The sequence below is a fragment of the Aplidium turbinatum genome, chromosome 18, assembly GCF_918807975.1.
Source record: "Aplidium turbinatum chromosome 18, kaAplTurb1.1, whole genome shotgun sequence".
NCBI classification, from domain to species: Eukaryota; Metazoa; Chordata; class Ascidiacea; order Aplousobranchia; family Polyclinidae; genus Aplidium; species Aplidium turbinatum.
This window is the reverse complement of record NC_137489.1, coordinates 17,412,052-17,431,191: the sequence shown is the minus strand read 5'-3', so window position 1 is coordinate 17,431,191 and position 19,140 is coordinate 17,412,052. Positions and strand designations below refer to the sequence as shown.

At 38.6% G+C, this 19,140-nt stretch overlaps 1 protein-coding gene across 1 annotated transcript; it reads left to right on the top strand.

The window, feature by feature from the left end:
* Window positions 1-5,972: 5,972 nt before the first annotated feature.
* On the top strand, window positions 5,973-14,042 carry LOC145787909 (uncharacterized). Its single transcript, XM_082599746.1, has 2 exons — window positions 5,973-6,015; window positions 12,808-14,042. Exons 1-2 carry the CDS (start codon window positions 5,974-5,976, stop codon window positions 13,534-13,536), a joined length of 771 nt encoding a protein of 256 aa, XP_082455872.1. The 5' UTR covers window position 5,973; the 3' UTR covers window positions 13,537-14,042.
* Window positions 14,043-19,140: the final 5,098 nt, after the last annotated feature.

Sequence of the window (19,140 nt, the reverse complement as noted above, 5' to 3'; positions counted from 1 at the left end):
TGTTGTGTAGAAGCAAGCTAGTTCTTGAAAAATCACAAAACCTTATACATAATTATCACTTCGATTATAAGATTAGCTACCATCACTTACCATTTTCCATGACAATCAAGATACAATGGCCGGTTGAAAAAGAAAGGAAGGAAAAGTGTTGTGTGTGCAGTGGCGTACGCAGGATTTTCTTAAACAGGGGGCCATTCGAAGCTTTTTCGAACCAAAACGAATTGAAAATTTGTTCATTTGCCAATAATAACCAGTACCGGTAGTCTAGGCTAAGTCATATTGTGTAAGATTAGCCTATCATAGGGCTACCAAACGTCCTCTTTTAAGAGGATTTGTCCTATTTTTTTAAGAAAAATTAGTTGTCTTCCGAGGACACTAAAAAATGCTCAAATGTCAGCTTTTTTGACAGTTTGGATTTTCACGCTTATATTTTCAACGGAATTATATTGCTTTATTGACGTATCAGCGACGGCTTGTAGGCTATTTGTTTTCTAAACATTTTGTATACCAATGTAACATGCTGATTTAGCCTTGTGTTGCAAGGAAAGGAACAGCTTTTTAGTTCACGCCGTTTTTAGCATCTTAACGGTTATGTGCAGCCTACTGTTTTAATCATATTTCTTGCAAACAATTTAACAATTTCGTTAAGGCTGACCATTCCTTGTTGAAAAAAGTTAAGGCTTGGCTACCTGGAGGTCATGCCTGATTTGTCACATTTTGCAGATTTTTACGATCATTGCTGTCTGATCTGACTGAAACTGTTTTAAAATTAGCTCTTTTTTTCACTTTTTACTGACTTTTAAAAATATAAAATCATTAGTTGTCTCAAGGAAGCACTAGAAATTAGAAAAAATAAGTTAAACGTTCAGTTCTGTTTCCTTGCTTTTTTTGGTAACTTTTGCTGCGTAAGCCTATATTGTAATGATCTAATTCTAAAAGCATGTAAAAGATTCTTCAAGCATAAAATTCTACTTGCTGGCAAAATGCGTCTTCTTTTTAGGCGATGAAAATATGGCAGGCCTAGTCTATCATGCTTAGCTTGCATTAACTATAACTTTTTATTTTGCAGCAACTAGTTTACTCATTTGGATAGATTTTGTTTTGAAAACAAAAAAATGTGATATAACACGCTTGACATCACATAATATAATGCTTTACATAGATGACGCAGTTGACTTACTCAACCCAATGAACCACGCGTATGGGTACGTCCAGTGGCGTCCACAGGGTTTTTCTTACTGGGAGAGAGGAACGTTCGATATAACGTGACATATTTTTATCAAGAGTAGACTATGCTACTTTACAGTCTGATCAAAGTTTAAAGTAGCCGAGGCTTTCTGTTGGTAAAATATAAACTCTCAAGTCTCACGGTCTTTGCGCATGTCACTGTACTTTTGGATTGAATTATTAGATATGTGAATACCGGCAGGGCTAGATTTCAGCCGGAACGGTCCGGAGCGCCACTCCGGAAGCTCGATCAAATAGTTGACTTGTCCGGAACGGCGTTCCGGAAGCTCAAATATTTTATAGCCTACTCTTATTGCCCTGTTCAGTAAAAGTATATCTATAATTGTTGATGAGTCGAACACGTTAAATCACGTATCCACTCTGATAATAATCATCGTACCAGTCTTGACGGAAGCGAACCTGTGAATGTATTTGTAGATTTTGTTGAGCTCGCTAGTCTTACGGCGAATGGCATCTTTGATTCCCTGAAGAGCTGCCTAAAATCACATGGCATCAGTGCTGTGTTAAGGGGAGGGCCAATGGGGGCCCGGCCCCCGGACCCACCATCTCAGGGGGCCTACAAATAACAGACAATTGCGTTTCAGTGAAGTTGTTTTTAATTTTCTAAAGTTTACTGCGTGTACTTGTCCATTATAAAGATGATTTAGGTCTTATTATACTAAAACATCTCAAATTTGGGCTCTTACTACACTGAAACATCTCTAAAAACGCCATTACTATCTTAAAAGAAAGTTAAAATGTAGTGATTACCCCCCCACCAATTGAAGTGGGGGGTAACTAATGCAAAATTACCCTCCCACTAATGTAGAGATAAAAATTTAATTTTTAATATTTTTTTCTACTATTGTGTTTTATTTTCATTTTTTATTTTGTTGCACAACTTTTTAGTTTTTTGCTTGGAAACTCCGAATGCAAGACAAAGCAAATATGCAATATAGACCTGCATAATGATGTAGGAATTGTTCAGGAGCTAAGTAGTTTGCAAAATCAGTCTGGCAAGTTCAAAATTGCCCTGCAGGAAGCATCCCACCATAGTTTGCACACTTTGTGCCAAACAAGGTGGCTGACACGTGTAGGCCTACTGGCCTCACCCACCGCTTCAATGGCGAAGAAATTAAAACTCACCAAAAGTTAGTATCTGGCACAGTCAGCGACAGTGCTGTTACAGCGTTGGAACGATATGGCTTCGACGTGAAAATTTTGGGCTAAGATTCAAGTCACTTCCATCAGAAATTTGGGCCGATTAAGTATGTGTGCGATGTTCGAAACAAGTTAATGGGACTTAATATTATTGTCAAAGAGTTTTATGCCAGTGTGGAAAAACTTGTAAAATTGCTATTGGTCAATGGCCCTTCTTCTGCAGAAGCTGAAAGATCGTTTAGCTCGCTACGCCGCTTAAAAACATGGCTCCGAAGCACAATGACTGCTTCAAGACTCAATTTCATTGCCATGTGCCATGCACATTATAAGTGTATTTGGATGAAATAGTGTTGATGAAATCTGCAAAGAATTTGTTTTACAAAGCACAAAGTTTTAAAGTCTTTGGCAACTTTTGAGTGTTCTGCTTAGAATAGAAGCAGAGTGCACTCAGTGTTTTGTTTGAGTTGAGGTGTTCGTTTTAATCGTTTATAATGTTATTTCTTTGTAGTTTTTGTGAAATTTTGGCACAAGGTATTACCTGGGTGTTATGGGATTTTTTGTTTAGTGCTATTTCTTAGACGGCGCAGATGGTAAGCCTTCCTGTAGTATGGATCAAGATGTCTCCTTATTTTCAATTCTTGTAAAAGTTAATGCATTTTAGCTTCTTTTTTTTCTGAGTTAAATGTAGGCCAAGACCCTAGATGCTGAAACGTTTCATTTCACTGTGGATGTTATGGCACCGGTTGTCGTGCTGTATTCATGTAATTGTAAATTAAGTTATAGATTATAGCTTTGACCTTAACGCTTTTGGCCTTTTAAAGCTAACCTTTTAGCGTCTGAAGTGCAAAATTTGGAGGACTTGAGCCAAGGAAGAATACAGAGAGGGATTTTGTGTACGTCCCCTCTTCCAGTCAAAATTGTCTCAAAACCTCAAAAACATGTAGCAAATGTTAAAAGGCTTTTGCTGGTGATTTCAGATTCGTTAAAAAAAGTTTTCGATTTTATATCGTGCTGAAAGGTAAAAATCTTGCGCCTTCGGCGCGAAACATGCAGCATAAGACGCTGTACAAGAAACTAAAGCTCTCAGTAATGCAAACGGGGTCTGGGGAGCGACCTTCCAGAAGTATATGTGATGCGATAATCCAATAAGCCTCTGTCGATGTCAAAACATCGTTCCCGCCCCTGCTTAAATTACCCCCCCCCCCCCCCCCCCACTCTCAGGAAGTGTCCGGAGCCCCTGGTGCAAACCATAGATTGGAACTATCGGTTCGAGATGTTGTAAAACCAGGCAGTAATGTGAATCGATTTCGATCTTTTATGGACAAGCGCTATATATAGCCTTTACCACGCTTCTCCTAACAATAGCAGAAAATTGGGTGAATGTGCAGCGGCTGTTGAAGTGCAGTTGTTAAAAATCGGAAGGGTATACTGGACGTGGACACACGTTGGGTAGTCTCGAGTTTCCGCACAGTTAATGCCGTCTGGAATGATTTTCCAGCACTTGTTGAACATTTCAAAAAGGGAGCTAGTAGCGACACACAAGACTTTCGGGAACATGTGAAATATCAAGGACTCTTGTCGAAGATAACATCCACGGATTTCTTGTTGGACTTGGCTTTGAAGTACGATTCCTTGCAAGAGTTATCCGAAGCAGCCTAAGCCTCGAACTGCAAAACAGAGCAGGTAGGCTACCACTTGGGATGTGGATAACAAAATTAATAATCTTGCAAAATTATTTGAAACACGTATAGGAACGAACCCGGGCGACATTATCGCATTGCCAAGGATGCTGAAGAAAACTTAGAGTTTAAAGGTGTGGAATTGCATTTAAACAATAGCAGAAATAGGCCGCCAATCAATCCTCGCATCTTCTATCATCACTTAGGAAATTCCATCCAAGATCGCTTGTTGAATTCAACAGACTTGTCATTTATTAACAGCTGTAAAATACTTGATTCAGCTACTCGGCCAAAGAACACAGTAATCACACACGGAGAAAACGAAAGCATTGAAGTGACAAAGAGATTGCGCTTAGATGAACGCGAAGCTGTGACAGGACTTCGTGAATATATGACTACGAAAAAAAGATCCCAGAGTCTTCAAATTTTGATAACGTCACTAAAATCCCTTCCAGTTTCATCGAGCGAGTGTGAACGCGGATTTTCACAAATGAACGTCATACTGACATCTGACCGTGCTTCTCTACACCCTATGTAACTTTTTAAGTTTACTTTTTATACGAATGGTCGGTCCTCCACTGAGAAAGTTTTAACCAACGATGTTGGATCCTGATTGCGCTAGGGACGTAACTAGGATTGAGACCCGAAGTCGCCAGAGGTTTTATGGTTTTGAATACGATAAATATCTTACAAATTGTAGACTATAACTTGTATTTTTTTTTGTGTTATTGTTTCATTAAAATACGAATATTTGCATTGAACAACACTATACCATCTATAGACCATGATACTTACTTTAGCCACGTTTTAAACACGTACATCAAGTGTGTTGTTTCAAAGTCTTATGAGGGCATATTTCTGAATCTCTTCTACGGCAATTTGCGCGTCACCATCGTAATAACAAAGCCAAGTCATCATCGTAATAAACTGGACCTTTGTTAAGATTAGTTGAGTAACCCTGGCATAACTGGTCTCTAGTGAAGTTAAAAAACAAGATACCTGCTGGTTGCTGATAAACCGCAGTGTATCCACTAGCTGTGACGTAGACATTTACGTCACAATAACGCAATTGGCCTTGTTATCTCGGAGTTGACGCTTAGCGCATTAGGGAAGTAAAAAATTAACGTTCCGGAAGCTAATCTTCTGGAAATCCACCACTGATACCGGTATGAAAAGCATGATAGGATAGGTCTAAACGGATAAGCAAAAACTGTAACACTTTGAATAACAGGCAATGTCCTTAGGTTAAAGCATAACTCGAATCTCTTTGTGAAGGTTTAAATATTGAACGCAAACTATTACGGTACAGTACTGTAGTCTGTACTATAAACAAAAAGCTCTTTATTTTTTGTGATTCATATGTATTTTATTTGGTTTTGCAAATGTTTATGCTGGTGTGGAAGAAGTCCGTGGTCTGAAGAGGTAGAGAACCGCTACAAGCAAAACTTCACAATTGCCGTCAACAAAGTCGTAAAAATCCTTTTATAGCCATGAAAACAGTGCTGTGAAAAGATAGCAGACAAAACCTATTAAGGCTGGTTCCTATAGAAATCTAGGTTTGGTTTGATTTAGTTAAATGCAAAGTCTGGGTCTCAAAAATACAAAATATTCTGTTGACCACAAGATGCACAAAGAACGACCAATACAAAGCAAAATTTGTCAATTTTTTTTTGGGAAAAGATTTTCTGCTTCCGAAACGCCTTCTAGACTATTTGCTAATTTAAATTTCAAAAAAAAATATTATAGAGCCGTTACTAATCGCTTTACAATGTTTTTCAGAACTTTAGTGCTTCCAGTCTTCATGGCACACAGCAATTCCAGAGCTTTCGACAAAAAAATGTCGCCGTTTCAGGTCATCGATGTCGACCGTTTGTGTCGGTTCGTTTCGTGTGTTTCGATTTCAACGATGAGAAAAAAGTGCAACGGTGCCTTCGACGTCGCTTTACAAGTAAGCAGGAGCTCCGAGAGGGGGGAAGTCGGTCAACTTTCTCCCCTAGCATAACATTGTAAATGAAAAACGAGTAATTTTTTGTGTTTTCACTTTTGAGAAGGCCCATTTTTACTACTGTACTAAAACAAAAATGTACCAACTTTCTAATGATGTAAATCAGGGGTCACCAACCGTTTTTGCATGCGGGTCCCTTTGGCACATAGGAGAGCTGTGGCGGGCCGCACTAATAAAATTTTAGGTAGGCTGACTCTTATGCTAGAAAAGAACGCATTTTGTACCCAGTATCCAGCGTTCATGTTGTTAATATTAGTCTTAGAATACCGCAGCAACACAATTAGTCGAACAAAGCTGCTGCCAGGCCAAGCTCCTTTTAATAACACTTTTGACTTCTTTGACAATGCCTAATAAACGAGGCCACTTGTTTTGCGCACTTATAGCGAGGCGAGCGGTTTCATCAGAATATTCATCGCCAAGCAAGAGTGGTGTTGTCACTTCGCTTCACAAAAGATATCTTGCAATTAACAGTTTCAGTAAACAAGGAAATGTTTGACACATCGCAATACAGGCAACAATAGTGACCTGCAAACATATCAATGAAAAATAGGCTACAATAACAGGGAGAAAAAAACCAGGCACCATGAAACAAACGCTTGTGGAAATCATCAAAAAAACGTTTTTATCGTAACTCATGAACAGTGTTCCCTATAAAAAAGCAATTAGTTGGTTTTTCATCCTTTTTGTGAGAGTCTATAAGGCCGTCTTTCCTTGATTATTAGACAAATGTCACTTGTGGTGCTTATAAGCATGGCAAGAATTGTTGTTTAACAACATTTTGCAGTCTACTAAGCTAAATATTTTCACAATACAACCTGAAAAAGTCGTAAAATTTACATAATAATATTATTCCAATTTATTATAAATTGGGTTGGCACACCGACCTATTTTGCCAACAAAAACTTGCATAAAGGGAACACTCCTCGTGATGTCGTGAAGCCCAATAACGGTGAAACGCACACTAGTGTTTACATGACATTTACAAACTTAAAATAAGCAACCCTATGCTCACAGACATTTTCGAAATTCGAAAACAGACGTTTTAGGTTTTAATCAACCACCGGAACAGTGTGGCTGGACATTGCATTGGAATAACTTTAAACGACCCCTACATGGAACGGTTATAGATGAATTGTTCGTAAACTGTTGTTCGTAAAACAATTGTTCCTAAACAGTTGTTCGTAAAATTAATTCTTCGTAAAACAATTCTTCGTAAATCATTTCTTCGTATACATCAAGTGTTCGTATAGTGAATTGTTCGTAAACAGGTGATAAGTCCATTGTTTGTAAACAGTTTTTCAGTTGTTACTCAGGGGCGCCGGAAGCGGGGGGTAGGGGGGCATCATGGAGGAACAGGGGGCAATGGTGCTCTTTTAAAGTCATGTAAGCCACTGCACATTTTGCAATATAACAATTTCTGCTATTCGCTTTTAGCTTAATTACAACACAGGCCAACAAAAACATTTTGACACAAATAAAGGTGAGAGTCATTTTAACGTATTTCAAGGCCCCTGATTCCGAAAATGCATTTAGTTTTATCGAATTGACTCTAGTTTTCGTTTTCGTGATTCAATTCAATTCAATTTATTTTTCTTTGTCAGAACGCAAAAAGAAATGATATTGTAAAAAAGAAATACAGTAACAAAACCAACAAAAGGAAAAGGTGGCAAAATCTTAATGGTTTAAGACGTGCATAAAAAGATCTAATATTGCGGTATTTGCATCGATAAGTATAGTTAAGCACGGCCACCAAACTTGATACTGTAAAACAAGTAGCCTAAATGAATTAGTTAAGAATCAGTCGCATCCTCGTTGCTGAAACAATTGAAGCGCCAATTCTTAAAGCAATGAGAACACGACTGAATCTAACAACATCACAAAAACAAACTAACACACACATATTGTAATTAGGTAATGGACTATCAAAACATGGATTATTTACAGATTTTATACAGAAATAAAGTGTTCGCAGCAACGATATTAAGTAGCCTATAGATTGCAAAACAAATACATAATATGGCAGCTCATTATCAAGATAAAATAGTTAAAAAAGCTTTGTTTTTTAAAGTAATTTCTTGCACATGTAAAAGCATAAGAAGCATGATGGTATATATAGCAGCGTGTTTTTGGTATTGCCAATAAGAGTTGAATCATCTTTTATAGCATCAGTGAGGGATGGAGTGTTTTTGGTATCGCTAATGAGAGGTGGAGACTCTTTGGTAGTGCCGATGAAGGATGTAGTAGTGTCTGAGTTGTTTCAAGTATCTTTTCCAACCAACCTAAACAATAATCTTACAAAAAGTCAATCAAAGTCAATTGACTCTAGTATTTTTGCCCATGTGCGTTAAGTGCACTATAATCTTTGTAATAAAGCTGGCCACCATACAAAAGTTTTGGCTTTCCCTTTTCGCTGCCATTCTGAATCAAGGACTCTACAGTACACTCTGTCTGCTCGTCTACAGCACATCACATCTAGCACATCTCTAGCATATACGCTACCCTAATTAACTGTTCGTAAAGAATTGTAACTGTTTTACGAACAATTAGTAGCCTATTACGGTCAATTGCATGCACGAAGAAATGATTTACGAAGAATTGTGTTACGAAGAATTAATTTTACGAACAATTGTTTACGAACAATTGTTTTACGAACAACTGTTTACGAAAAAAACGTCGGACACCACCTAGAATTACAATCTGATTGGTTAGTCGGTGGAATCGTATGCAAAGCAAAAATATGCTTCCCGGAAAGTATTTTTTGCCTTCATGTTGTTTAACTCCTCAAAAAAAGTATTTTTGGTTATACTTGTACGCTGATACCTTCCGCGGGCCGCACACAACAGCGTGGTGGGCCGCATGCGGCCCGCGGGCCGCCAGTTGGTGACCTCTGATGTAAATAAATAAAATAAATGCTCTTTCATTTTCTCCTAATATAGGCTACCGTACAGTAGATTGTACATAAATATGATATTTTTTAACTTACCCAATTGTAGGCTAAATAAACTAGCAGTTGCCAACAATTAGTGGAGAACGTGGTTTTAGCACATTCAAACTCATGAAAAATTGTTTGCGCTTCACCATGACTCAAAACCGATTGAACAGCATGTGCATGTCTGGCGTTAAAAATCTATATTATTTGATGCTATGATCCGTAACTTTAGGCCAACATTGCAAAAGATCCGGAAAAGAATAAATTGCATGCATGCTTTGTTGAGCTATTTTCGTTGCCTGTAGCCTAGGCCTGTGGTTCTCAACTGCTGGTCCACCATCCGCTTTTCGCTTCGTCATTTTCCTTACGCATGCATAATTTTATGCCATTTTTAATGTAATGTTCTTCTGTGAAGCTAGACTTTTATCTGTAGCAGTCGTGTCGTTCAACTGATCGTACACTCAGTAGCAAATCTAGGGAGGGCACTTGATCACGTGCCCCACCCAAAATCGAGACAAAATAATGCAATTTTTTCCTATTTAAAAAAAAATAAATTTCGCTTGCTTTGTCGTTCAATCATTTTATTGACCTTACCAGAGGCATAGCAATCGCCTGTTTTCAGCAGTAGCCTAGAAATAAAAGGTGTGAATTTTTGTGCCTCTCCAAAACTGAAAACGTTATACAAAATTCAAAGTAGAACACATTTCTCACCGAAGTACAGTAGTCAACAGTTTAATTAACCTATTCCAATGTTTATAGAAGTATGAAGTAAAATACGCCATGTGCAGGCCAACCAACTAGACCTATGTGGTAAAGTGGTGACACCGCAGAGGGATGTAGGCTACAAAACTTTCCAGAATAATTATATAAGACCAGGCATGACTTTCGTCAATGGTGTATACTATTAAAATCATGTGCCATAAAAAATTGATTTGAAATTTAATTTCATGTGTAAACCAAACTTTGTGACATAGCTTTTACAGAAATCTAGATTTTAATTGGATGCATTAAGTCAAATAGGAAGTGTGAATCTTATGCGAAAAGACAGAATATTGGTGTAAATATAGCCTACACAAAAAGCGACCTAAACAAAGCAAAATTTGGATTTTGAAAATTTACATTGTTTATTTTGCTAAGAATTTTTGTGTCATTTAAATTGTGGTGCCCTACATGTTTTTTTTCTGGACCCGCTATTATCATTATCATTTATTTCAATCTTAGTAGCCTAGTAGGCTATTTTTATAGATATTTACACCACCTATTTTATACAAGCAACTTTAAAATAAATTTTGTCCCAGCACACACTAAAATATTTGCCTAGGCCACACTGAATATTTGAGTATAGTTTTGCCAGTCTATAAGTTTTGCATAAGTTGTCATTTTATTTCCTAGCGCTCTCCTTATAAAATTAACGTGCCTTCAATACTGTGGTTACCGGTCTGCAAAAAGATTTTTAAATTTTTACTGTCCGGCAGTGTCAAAGGTTAAGAACCACTGGCCTAGGCTATTGTGTTTTTTTACAATTTTTTCTAGACAAAATAGTTAGCAACAATGGTATTTCTGCTGCAAGTAGGTTATCTCTCTACCAAAGCTATAGTCTACTAAGTAGGTTGTCATCGAGTAAATTATGAAGATATTCATATCGAGAGAAGTGTTTTATCCATGTCAATACGTTGTTTGTTTGTTTGTCGTATCCAGGCTTTCACCCGGTGGTTGAAGATTTAGATTAAGTGGACGGGAAGGCAAGGAAGCCAATCTTCGTGTCCACCTTCAGGCATGCCTTAAAGTGTCCTGCCACAGACACAGCCGCATGCTCTTGAGCGGTGTCGAACCGGCGCCTTCTCGATTGCCGTTCCAGTGTTTTCACCACTCGGCTATGCAGCCGACACTTAACAATACGTTGTTAAGATGTTGAAAGGAAATCAATTTTACGCCAATAAAACTAGGCTAAGTTAATTCATACGAACATGCAACGCATAATAATCTTTTATTTTTGCTAAAAAATATTTTGTTCGGGCCCATTTTTCGTATTGATTCCCGACCAGTCCTGATTTTTCTCGGAGGCCCTGCAAGTAAGTGAACATTAATCTGTAAACGTGACACAGCCTACATTTTATATCAAACAAAAAATACTTTGATACTTTTGCTCAATTGTTTTCATAATTACCACTTTCTATATAACCAACAATGCGCAATAAGTAGGCTACTTGCAGTCGAGGATCCAAGGAGGCACTTGGTCGAGTGCCTTTTCAAAACCGAAAAAAAATCGCATTTTTTTCTAGAGTTTACAAAATGTTGCTGCTCGATAAATCGCATTTCCTTGCTATGACCGACGGCATGGGGTATTTACGTTTCCAAAAGTGGATCTAAAGAGTTGACATTATTCGTGTTTCTTGTAGCGGACAGCAGGTAAATGAACTTGTCCGCCCATACCTAGCTGTAATACTAGTCTACAGCGACATTTCAGGCGCAACAATGCGGCAGAAATGATCCGAAAACCAGGTCTGGGCTTTATTTCATATATGATTTTATCGTGACCACATAACTTAAAAGATTGCTATTGTCTTTCTACAACAGAACATAATTCAAATCATAAGTTCAACCCAGGAAACTGCACACTGAACGTTGACTGACGGAGCCAGAAGTAGTATCACTAGTGTAACAAAATCATATTGTAGTGAGCTGCACCAACATTTTGCCATACTGGGCGCGGCAAAAACAGACCGTGCTCTGATAGCGGCAAAAAATCCTTTTACTGATTGCACCAAAATCACATCGTACTCTGTCATGGTCTACTTTCTACATCAAAAATAATACTCTCTGTGTTGAATTGAAGGCCAGAAAGCGATATACATAGTCGCTGAGGCATCCAGCATCTGTAGCCTATAATGTTGAAAAGATGAAAAACTGCTTATATGTGATAGAAACTGCCGGTTGCAAGAATGCGTTTAGCCCATGGGCAAAACGCCCGTTTAGCCCAGAATCCTGAAGCACAACTGCACAATTACTTGAATACCTAAGTAGCGTTACATATATGCAAAAAAACGACAAATTCACACGGTAACAAACGTTGAAAAGACCTAAGCAGAAACGCAGGGCGCCACATTTCTCTTAAACATTAAGAAAATAGCACAATTCAAAGTAAACAAATTGCTCACTCAACTAGTTAGCAATTAAATTAAACAATGAATTAATTAATTTGCAATAGAAATGCTTGCGTTGCTTTGAGAAAAAAAGTCTTCTAAAATTTGATTACAAAATTTTGTCGTTTCATTTTCAGTGCCTGTGTAAGGTATCTTTTGTAGAGTTGTGGCCAGGAAAATCCCAAGATCTTAGCCATGTTTTCCAAACTTGGTCTTGGGATATTTGCTTGGAAATCACAAAAATTCTGAACTAAAGTTTTGACGGCCACAAGTTTTCCTCTTCCTTTGCCAACGCCTTGATTTTAGGGATGTTTTGATTAAAAGGGTCATATTTCTCGTTGATGCAACGTCAAAATAATCTTTTCACGTTATGCATACCCTGTTATGTTCTTGCAATTTATGGGACCTCTTGGGTAACAATGGCTAAACATTCGGTTCTACTGTATTTCAAACGCTTGGCCTTGTAGTTGTAGGCATACATCTGAGAATCCAGATGTAGCTAAATGATTTACTTGCTGCTGTTTTGAGTCTGAATAACTTTGGAGCCGCTTACAGTTGTTCAATCGATTAAATACAAAAAACAGTTATTGATAGTTTAGAGCGCATTTTTACATTGATAATAAATTGTAAAACACAGTTGTTGTTATTTCTTATTCATTTCAGGCAATGAAGTCGGATTTGGGAGATATACAAAGATTCCAAAGCGATACTGGAATGGAAATATTTAATATCAAGAAAAATTTAATTCCAATCAAAGGTGCGAGGGAGTTACAGATTAACGGCAAAAGAAAATCAAATATTCCAACCCTTCCAAATGCTAATTATGCAATTAGATATGGGGCTTGGTTGTCATCAGACACTTCAACTATTCGAAAGGTGTACGGTACATATGCTCGTTGCGCCATTCACGCTTCTATATTTTACGCAATTCGTGTAGGATTGACAAACAACTTGGCTTTACCTTTGGAAAAGTCTGTTACCAACATTTCAAACATTGCAGACAATGTGCTTCATTCTGGAGTAACTGCAGCTGTGCAACATTCTCCTTGTATAGTTGAAGCTGCAAGAGCTTACATAAAACACGTCTTGAAGAATGAAGAATACATAGGAGTGCACTGGAGATTCGACTGGGACTGGAAATCACGTTGTACGACTGGAAAACCTTCAGATGACGTAAAAAAATTCTGCAAAGCTTTTCCTCAAATAAAACCTTTGGATTTAGCGAATGGATTAAATAATAGTCTCGGAGATGAAGAACAGTTTTTAAAACAACTTGGAAGAAATGTCTTTGTTTATATTGCAGCACCACCTTCAATTAACAATTTCAAAGAAAGCACATATGAAGTATTAAAAACTGTTAATGAACGTTTGAGGAAACCTTCCCACAGTTGAGAATCTTTCATTAACAAAAACTACAAAATCTGTTGGGAACAAGAAGGTTGGAAGCAGCCCAGCGAGATATTGTCAATGATAGAAAAGAGAATTATGATGCAAAGCACTTGGTTTTTTTATTCTTTCTTTTCAAGTTGGTCAAGTAATTTAATGCTACATCGCTTCGAAAAGCTCAATAATGGTGAGATTAGAAAGAAATATTCTGCTTCTGTTCATGATGTTACACTTGATGCAATGAAGAAGCGAACAACTAAACCAAACTATCGAAAACTTCCATAAACCAATAAAATAAAAAGTGGTGAGACATGGCGACGGAACTATTTCAAAGGGTGAAGCGTCCTGCAGGAGAGCAATTAGATTTTAAATTGAAGGACTAGCCTACTGTTTCCTTACGATGTGTGCACAGTTACGTCTTGTTTTAGGAAGCTTGCAATGGAGTTTTCCTATCACCATCATCGTTTGTTTCCAACATTGCTTGTGATTTAAATAAAAGTCCATTGTGACTAGACCGAAATTAAACGTCGTTTTCCAGTTTAACTTACAAACAAATAATGTTAGTTACCTTAAGTGCCGTCCAAACGACATCTGACACTGAATAAAAATTAAGAGGCTTGGCCTTTCCTTATCAAAGGAAAGTTATTCTCTTGCTGGTCATTTTCTCACTTTACTTTGTAGCTTATGGGCCTATAGCAAAGCTCTCAAACACGCGGACCGTATGCGGCCCACGATGCATGTTTGAACTTTCAAATACGTAATTAGCAATTAGCCTATAGTAACTGTACAAGTGCCACATAACTTTTCTTTACATTTAGAAACATCAATATCATTCTAAAATTCTCAAAAAATGTGAAACTGCTTTTCAAAGTTCATACGACTCTAAACACTACTGTCGAGCAATTTTATTGAGTGCTGGTGCGAAAAACTTATAGCCTACTGCTACAGTTCAAGGATATATTTTTTCGCATCGTTAAAAATCGGTTGCAAAAGTTTTGCTCTCCAGGTCAAAGCACTATCTTGTCCCCCCTCTGAAATCGATTAGCGGGCCCCTATGCTTAGTGATGGCTTTTAATAATAGGCCAAGAAATCTTTTGGTTAAGGCTGCAAATTCTATCAATGTAGGAAAAAATCACATTTATCATTTTAGCAAAGAATAAACAACTCTAAGATTTTTTATAAATACAACAGTAGCTATATTTGCCGACAATGCAGTAGCGCAGTGCCTTTCAACTCGTGGGATGGTATACATTTGTGGGGATGACAAAAATGTAATGCGGATGACAAACGTGGTGCGGATGAAACTTGTTCATGATTTCTACTTTGCGTTATGTGCAATGATTCAGATAATTCGACGATTGAGATAGGCTAAGCAAATAAGCCAAATAGTTGAAAACAACAGCCGTGTGTGTGATTCCATCGTGCCAATTCAGTCTTTTCATCTGATTGACTTCGTTAATCGTTTTGGGATTGGCAGTTCCACGATTTGGGCTAGTTTTCGTTCAAAAACGGGCAAAAAATTCAGCAGTGGCGGGTATTTGGGCTAGTTTTGCTTTTTGATTGCGATTTTATGGTTTATAACTTAGAAGTGTGCTACTCGGTCAAGCTTACGCACGAGCGTTTGGCAGATTTGCAACACGTTTACGTGGCGAATGGGGTTTTTAACCGTGGAAAACACGCTGAATTTTGGGTTGGAGCTCTTGATGCATTTTAAATAGACCTAGCGATATAAGCTCCCGTGCAAATTCTCAGTGGTGTATTGTGTATAGATGTGGTCATTTTGTGGGCACATTTTTCTGCATATTTGAACCCTCGCATTTTGTGGCACATTTTTTTTTGTATATTTGAACCCTCGCATTTTGTGGGCACATTTTTTCTGTATATTTGAGCGGGAGATTTTACGTTGTTTTCAGAACTAAAAGTAGTGTTAATTTGATGTTGCTTTTACGTTTCATTTAAATCAGGAAGTTTCAACTAAGATATTGAACAGCTCAAACCTATTCACTTTTCTGCAGGAAATGCGCAAGTAATGTTTAAAATACGCAAGTAATGTAATGTAAATTCTATTCTTAAAAATTTTGTTTGGTTGTCCGTTCCAGCCTTACAAAATTCAACTTCGAGTGTTTTACTTTGGTAATTTTACAGCTATAAACACAAAAAGTCGTTTATCTAGAATTGTCACAGTTTCTTTCTGTCTCTTACCAGGAAAGAGACTTGGAAAGGTTCAATGACGTAGTTTAATGGGATATTACCGAAAAGCAGTCAATTAAATGTCGAATAGTTCTACTATTGAAATTCCTTCTTCGTTTGAACCTTCTTCGCCACTCCACTGTTAAAAGATTGAGAACCACTGCTATAGCGCACTAAGTGTAGTCTTCTCTCGTATTGTCGCTATATGTCAGGGCATCCGTTGGTTAGCCACTGCCTGGTGTCGTCATCGATGGAAATTAGGCCTTCCATACCATGGGGTGGTCTATATAGCCGGCAATCCTTGATAATGTGGGCTGCCGTCTGCATTTCGCCACACTCACAAGCAGCACTCTCTGCCAAGCCCCAACGCAACATGTCTGCACCATAGCGTCCAACACCAGTGAGCAAACGGTTACGCCTTGTTGAGGCAAGTCTAGAGAGGCCATGTCCCAACTGGTTTTCGGACGGGGATCTGAATACTTGGCGAAGTGGAGACGTGCTGCTTGACCATTGTTCACACCACGCCGCGTGGCACCACTGTTTGCTAGGGCTTCCACCAAAGGCTGCCAGAAGGTCTTGTGCAGCGCGTACAAGTGGCTTTCTTGATTTTAACCGCTGCTTTGGTGGATATCTCAACGTGGTTGCGTGTAGCAGATGGCCGGGGTTTAGGGCTTTACGGCTCAGGGAAAGAACAGCACGTTGGCGCCGTAGTGCAGCTGGCTCAATGTTTGCAAGGACAGGCAAACAGTCAGTTGGAGTTGGGCGGAGGCAACCTGTGACAGTTCGCAGGGAGTTGTTGATTGGCACATCGACAAGGTCAGTATGGGCACTTCTGCACCAAGTAGCAGCACAGTATTAAGCAGAGGCGTAGAGTAAGGCTAAACCACTTGTTCTCAGCACTGAGGGGCTAGCACCCCACCTTGTACCAGCAAGACGTTTCATGAAAGCAGTACGAGCTGTCACTTTTCCGCGTAAGTGTTCTAGGTGTTTGCGGTATGTAAGGGACCGATCAAGTCGAACTCGAAGGTATGTGGGTGTGGCTTCGAAAGGAAGTGTTCGGCCGTTATTTTGGATGTTAATTTTCCTGTTTGAGTCTCTATTACATAGGTGGAAGACAGAAGTCACCGTCTTCGTTTCACTCAACTTGAGGCGCCATTGGTGCAGATAGGAAGATAGAATGTCCATATCCTTAGTCAAGGTGTTCTGCACTGTTTCCCATTTGCGGTGAGAATAAAGAATAGCCAGGTCATCTGCGTATGCGTATTTATTAGAGGAAGTATTTGGAAGGTCATAAATGTAGATGTTGAACCGGGCGCGGACATTTTGCCGAAAGACATTTTGCCGAAACCCATTTTGCCGAAAGGGCAAATTGCCGAAAGGACTAATTGCCGAACGGACTAATTGCCGAAAGGACTAATTGCCGAACGGACTAATTGCCGAAAGGACTAATTGCCGAATGGACAAATTGCCGAACGGACTAATTGCCGAAAGGACTAATTGCCGAACGGACTAATTGCCGAAAGGACTAATTGCCGAATGGACAAATTGCCGAAACAATTTGGAAAAAAATTACTTTGAAGTGACACAAAGTCTCGTTACTATGCAAGCAGTGCTTTTGAAATAGAATTATTTTGCTGCTGTTGTTTGCTTAAAAATTACTTTGAAGCAACACCAAGTCTAGTTACTATGCAAGCAGTGCCTTTGAGCTGGTAATTATTTTGAAGTGACACCAAGTCGCAAGTCTCATTGTTATGCAAGCAGTGCCTTTGAACTGGTAATTAGTTTGAAGTGACACCAAGTCTCGTTACCATGCAAGCAGTGGCTTTGAAGTAGTAATTACTTTGCTACTGTTGTTTGCCTAAAAATTGCTTTATATACAGTCCCCACAGTTTTGGAAATCAGTATTAGTTTAAGTGACACCAAGTCCCATCTATAAGTATATATGCAGTCTCCACAGGTTTTGGAGATCAGTATAAGACGTTTGCTTATATAACACTTCTATCGGATACTTACGCGCTGTCGCACATAATTTGTGAGTGAAATCTGTTTGTGAATGACATTTATGTGTCATTAGGTTATGATAATACATTATAATGCATTTGTATAATTTCGGCAATTTGTCCATTCGGCATTTAGTCCTTTCGGCAATTAGTCCTTTCGGCAAAATGAGTTTCGGCAAAATGTCCGGGTACCATGTTGAACAACATTGGGAACAGAACAGATCCCTGCGAAACTCCATTTCTTAAACGTCTCTGTCGGCTTTTCTTTCCGTCGCTGGTTTTAAGAATGAAGCTGCGGTTGGAGATGAGTTTTACAATAAACTTAACCATGTGTCTATCTGGGATTATCTGCAGCAGTTTGTAAGTGAGACCCCTGTGCCAAACAGTATCATATGCCGCAGTAAGGTCGAGGAAGACCGCTCCCGACTTCAAGTTGGCCTCAAACCCATCTTCGATGTTTTGTGTCAGCAAGGTTACTTGGTCGACTGTTGATCTTCCTTTCCTAAATCCCGCCTGTTCTTGTGGGAGTTTGGGGTCAATAACGGGTTCCATTCGTCGGTGTAAGACGCGCTCCAGTAGTTTGAATGGCACGCACAATAGGGAGATGGGGCGATAGCTCTTTGGGTCAGTTACCGGTTTGTTTGGTTTTGGGACTGCAACAATCAATGCTTTCCGCCAGAGTTTAGGGATCTTTAGGATTCGCATGCAATGAGAATAAAAATTTCGTAGCCAATTAATCGTTTCCTTTCCTAAGTTTTGTATGAATTCTGTTAATCTAGAATTGTCGTTTATCTAGAATTGTCACAGTTTCTTTCTGTCTCTTACCAGGAAAGAGACTTGGGAAGGTTCAATGACGTATTTTAATGGGATATTACCGAAAAGCAGTCAATTAAATGTCGAATAGTTCTACTATTGAAATTCCTCCTTCGTTTGAACCTTCTTCGCCACTCCACTGTTAAAAGGTTGAGAACCACTGCTATAGCGCACTAAGTGTAGTGATTCTAGTGAAGGAGAGGGCAAGAAGAAAAGTACCACTTCTGTTTTTTTTTGGAAAACTAAGTATTCATTGGAAGGTTATAGGTTTGAATCCCGCTGGAGATACCAATTTTTCTTTGCTTGTTTCTTAATCTTGCAGCAGTCATTCACAAGAGCACTGGTAGCGCTTTTATCTCCACGATTTCTTGTCTGTATATTATGCTGTTAGCAGCTAATTTACCTAAGTCCGGTGATTGTTTAATAAACTTAATACCAGTATCACTAAATTTGTGTATAAAAGTAGGCTATGCATCCCCCCCAATGTTCAAAATTGTCTAAAATTTGATAAAATTTTGATTTAATCCTCCCAATCCTCAACTAACTTCGGCACCACTGGCCATAAAAAATTGATTTGAAATTTAATTTCATGTGTAAACCAAACTTT

Bases quoted from the DNA above. Each gene is read 5' to 3' on its own strand.
- LOC145787909 (XM_082599746.1), top strand. From the start codon at position 5,974: ATGAGAAAAAAGTGCAACGGTGCCTTCGACGTCGCTTTACAA. The intron at 6,016-12,807 runs GTAAGCAGGAGC...TATTCATTTCAG, and splicing joins CCTTCGACGTCGCTTTACAA to GCAATGAAGTCGGATTTGGG.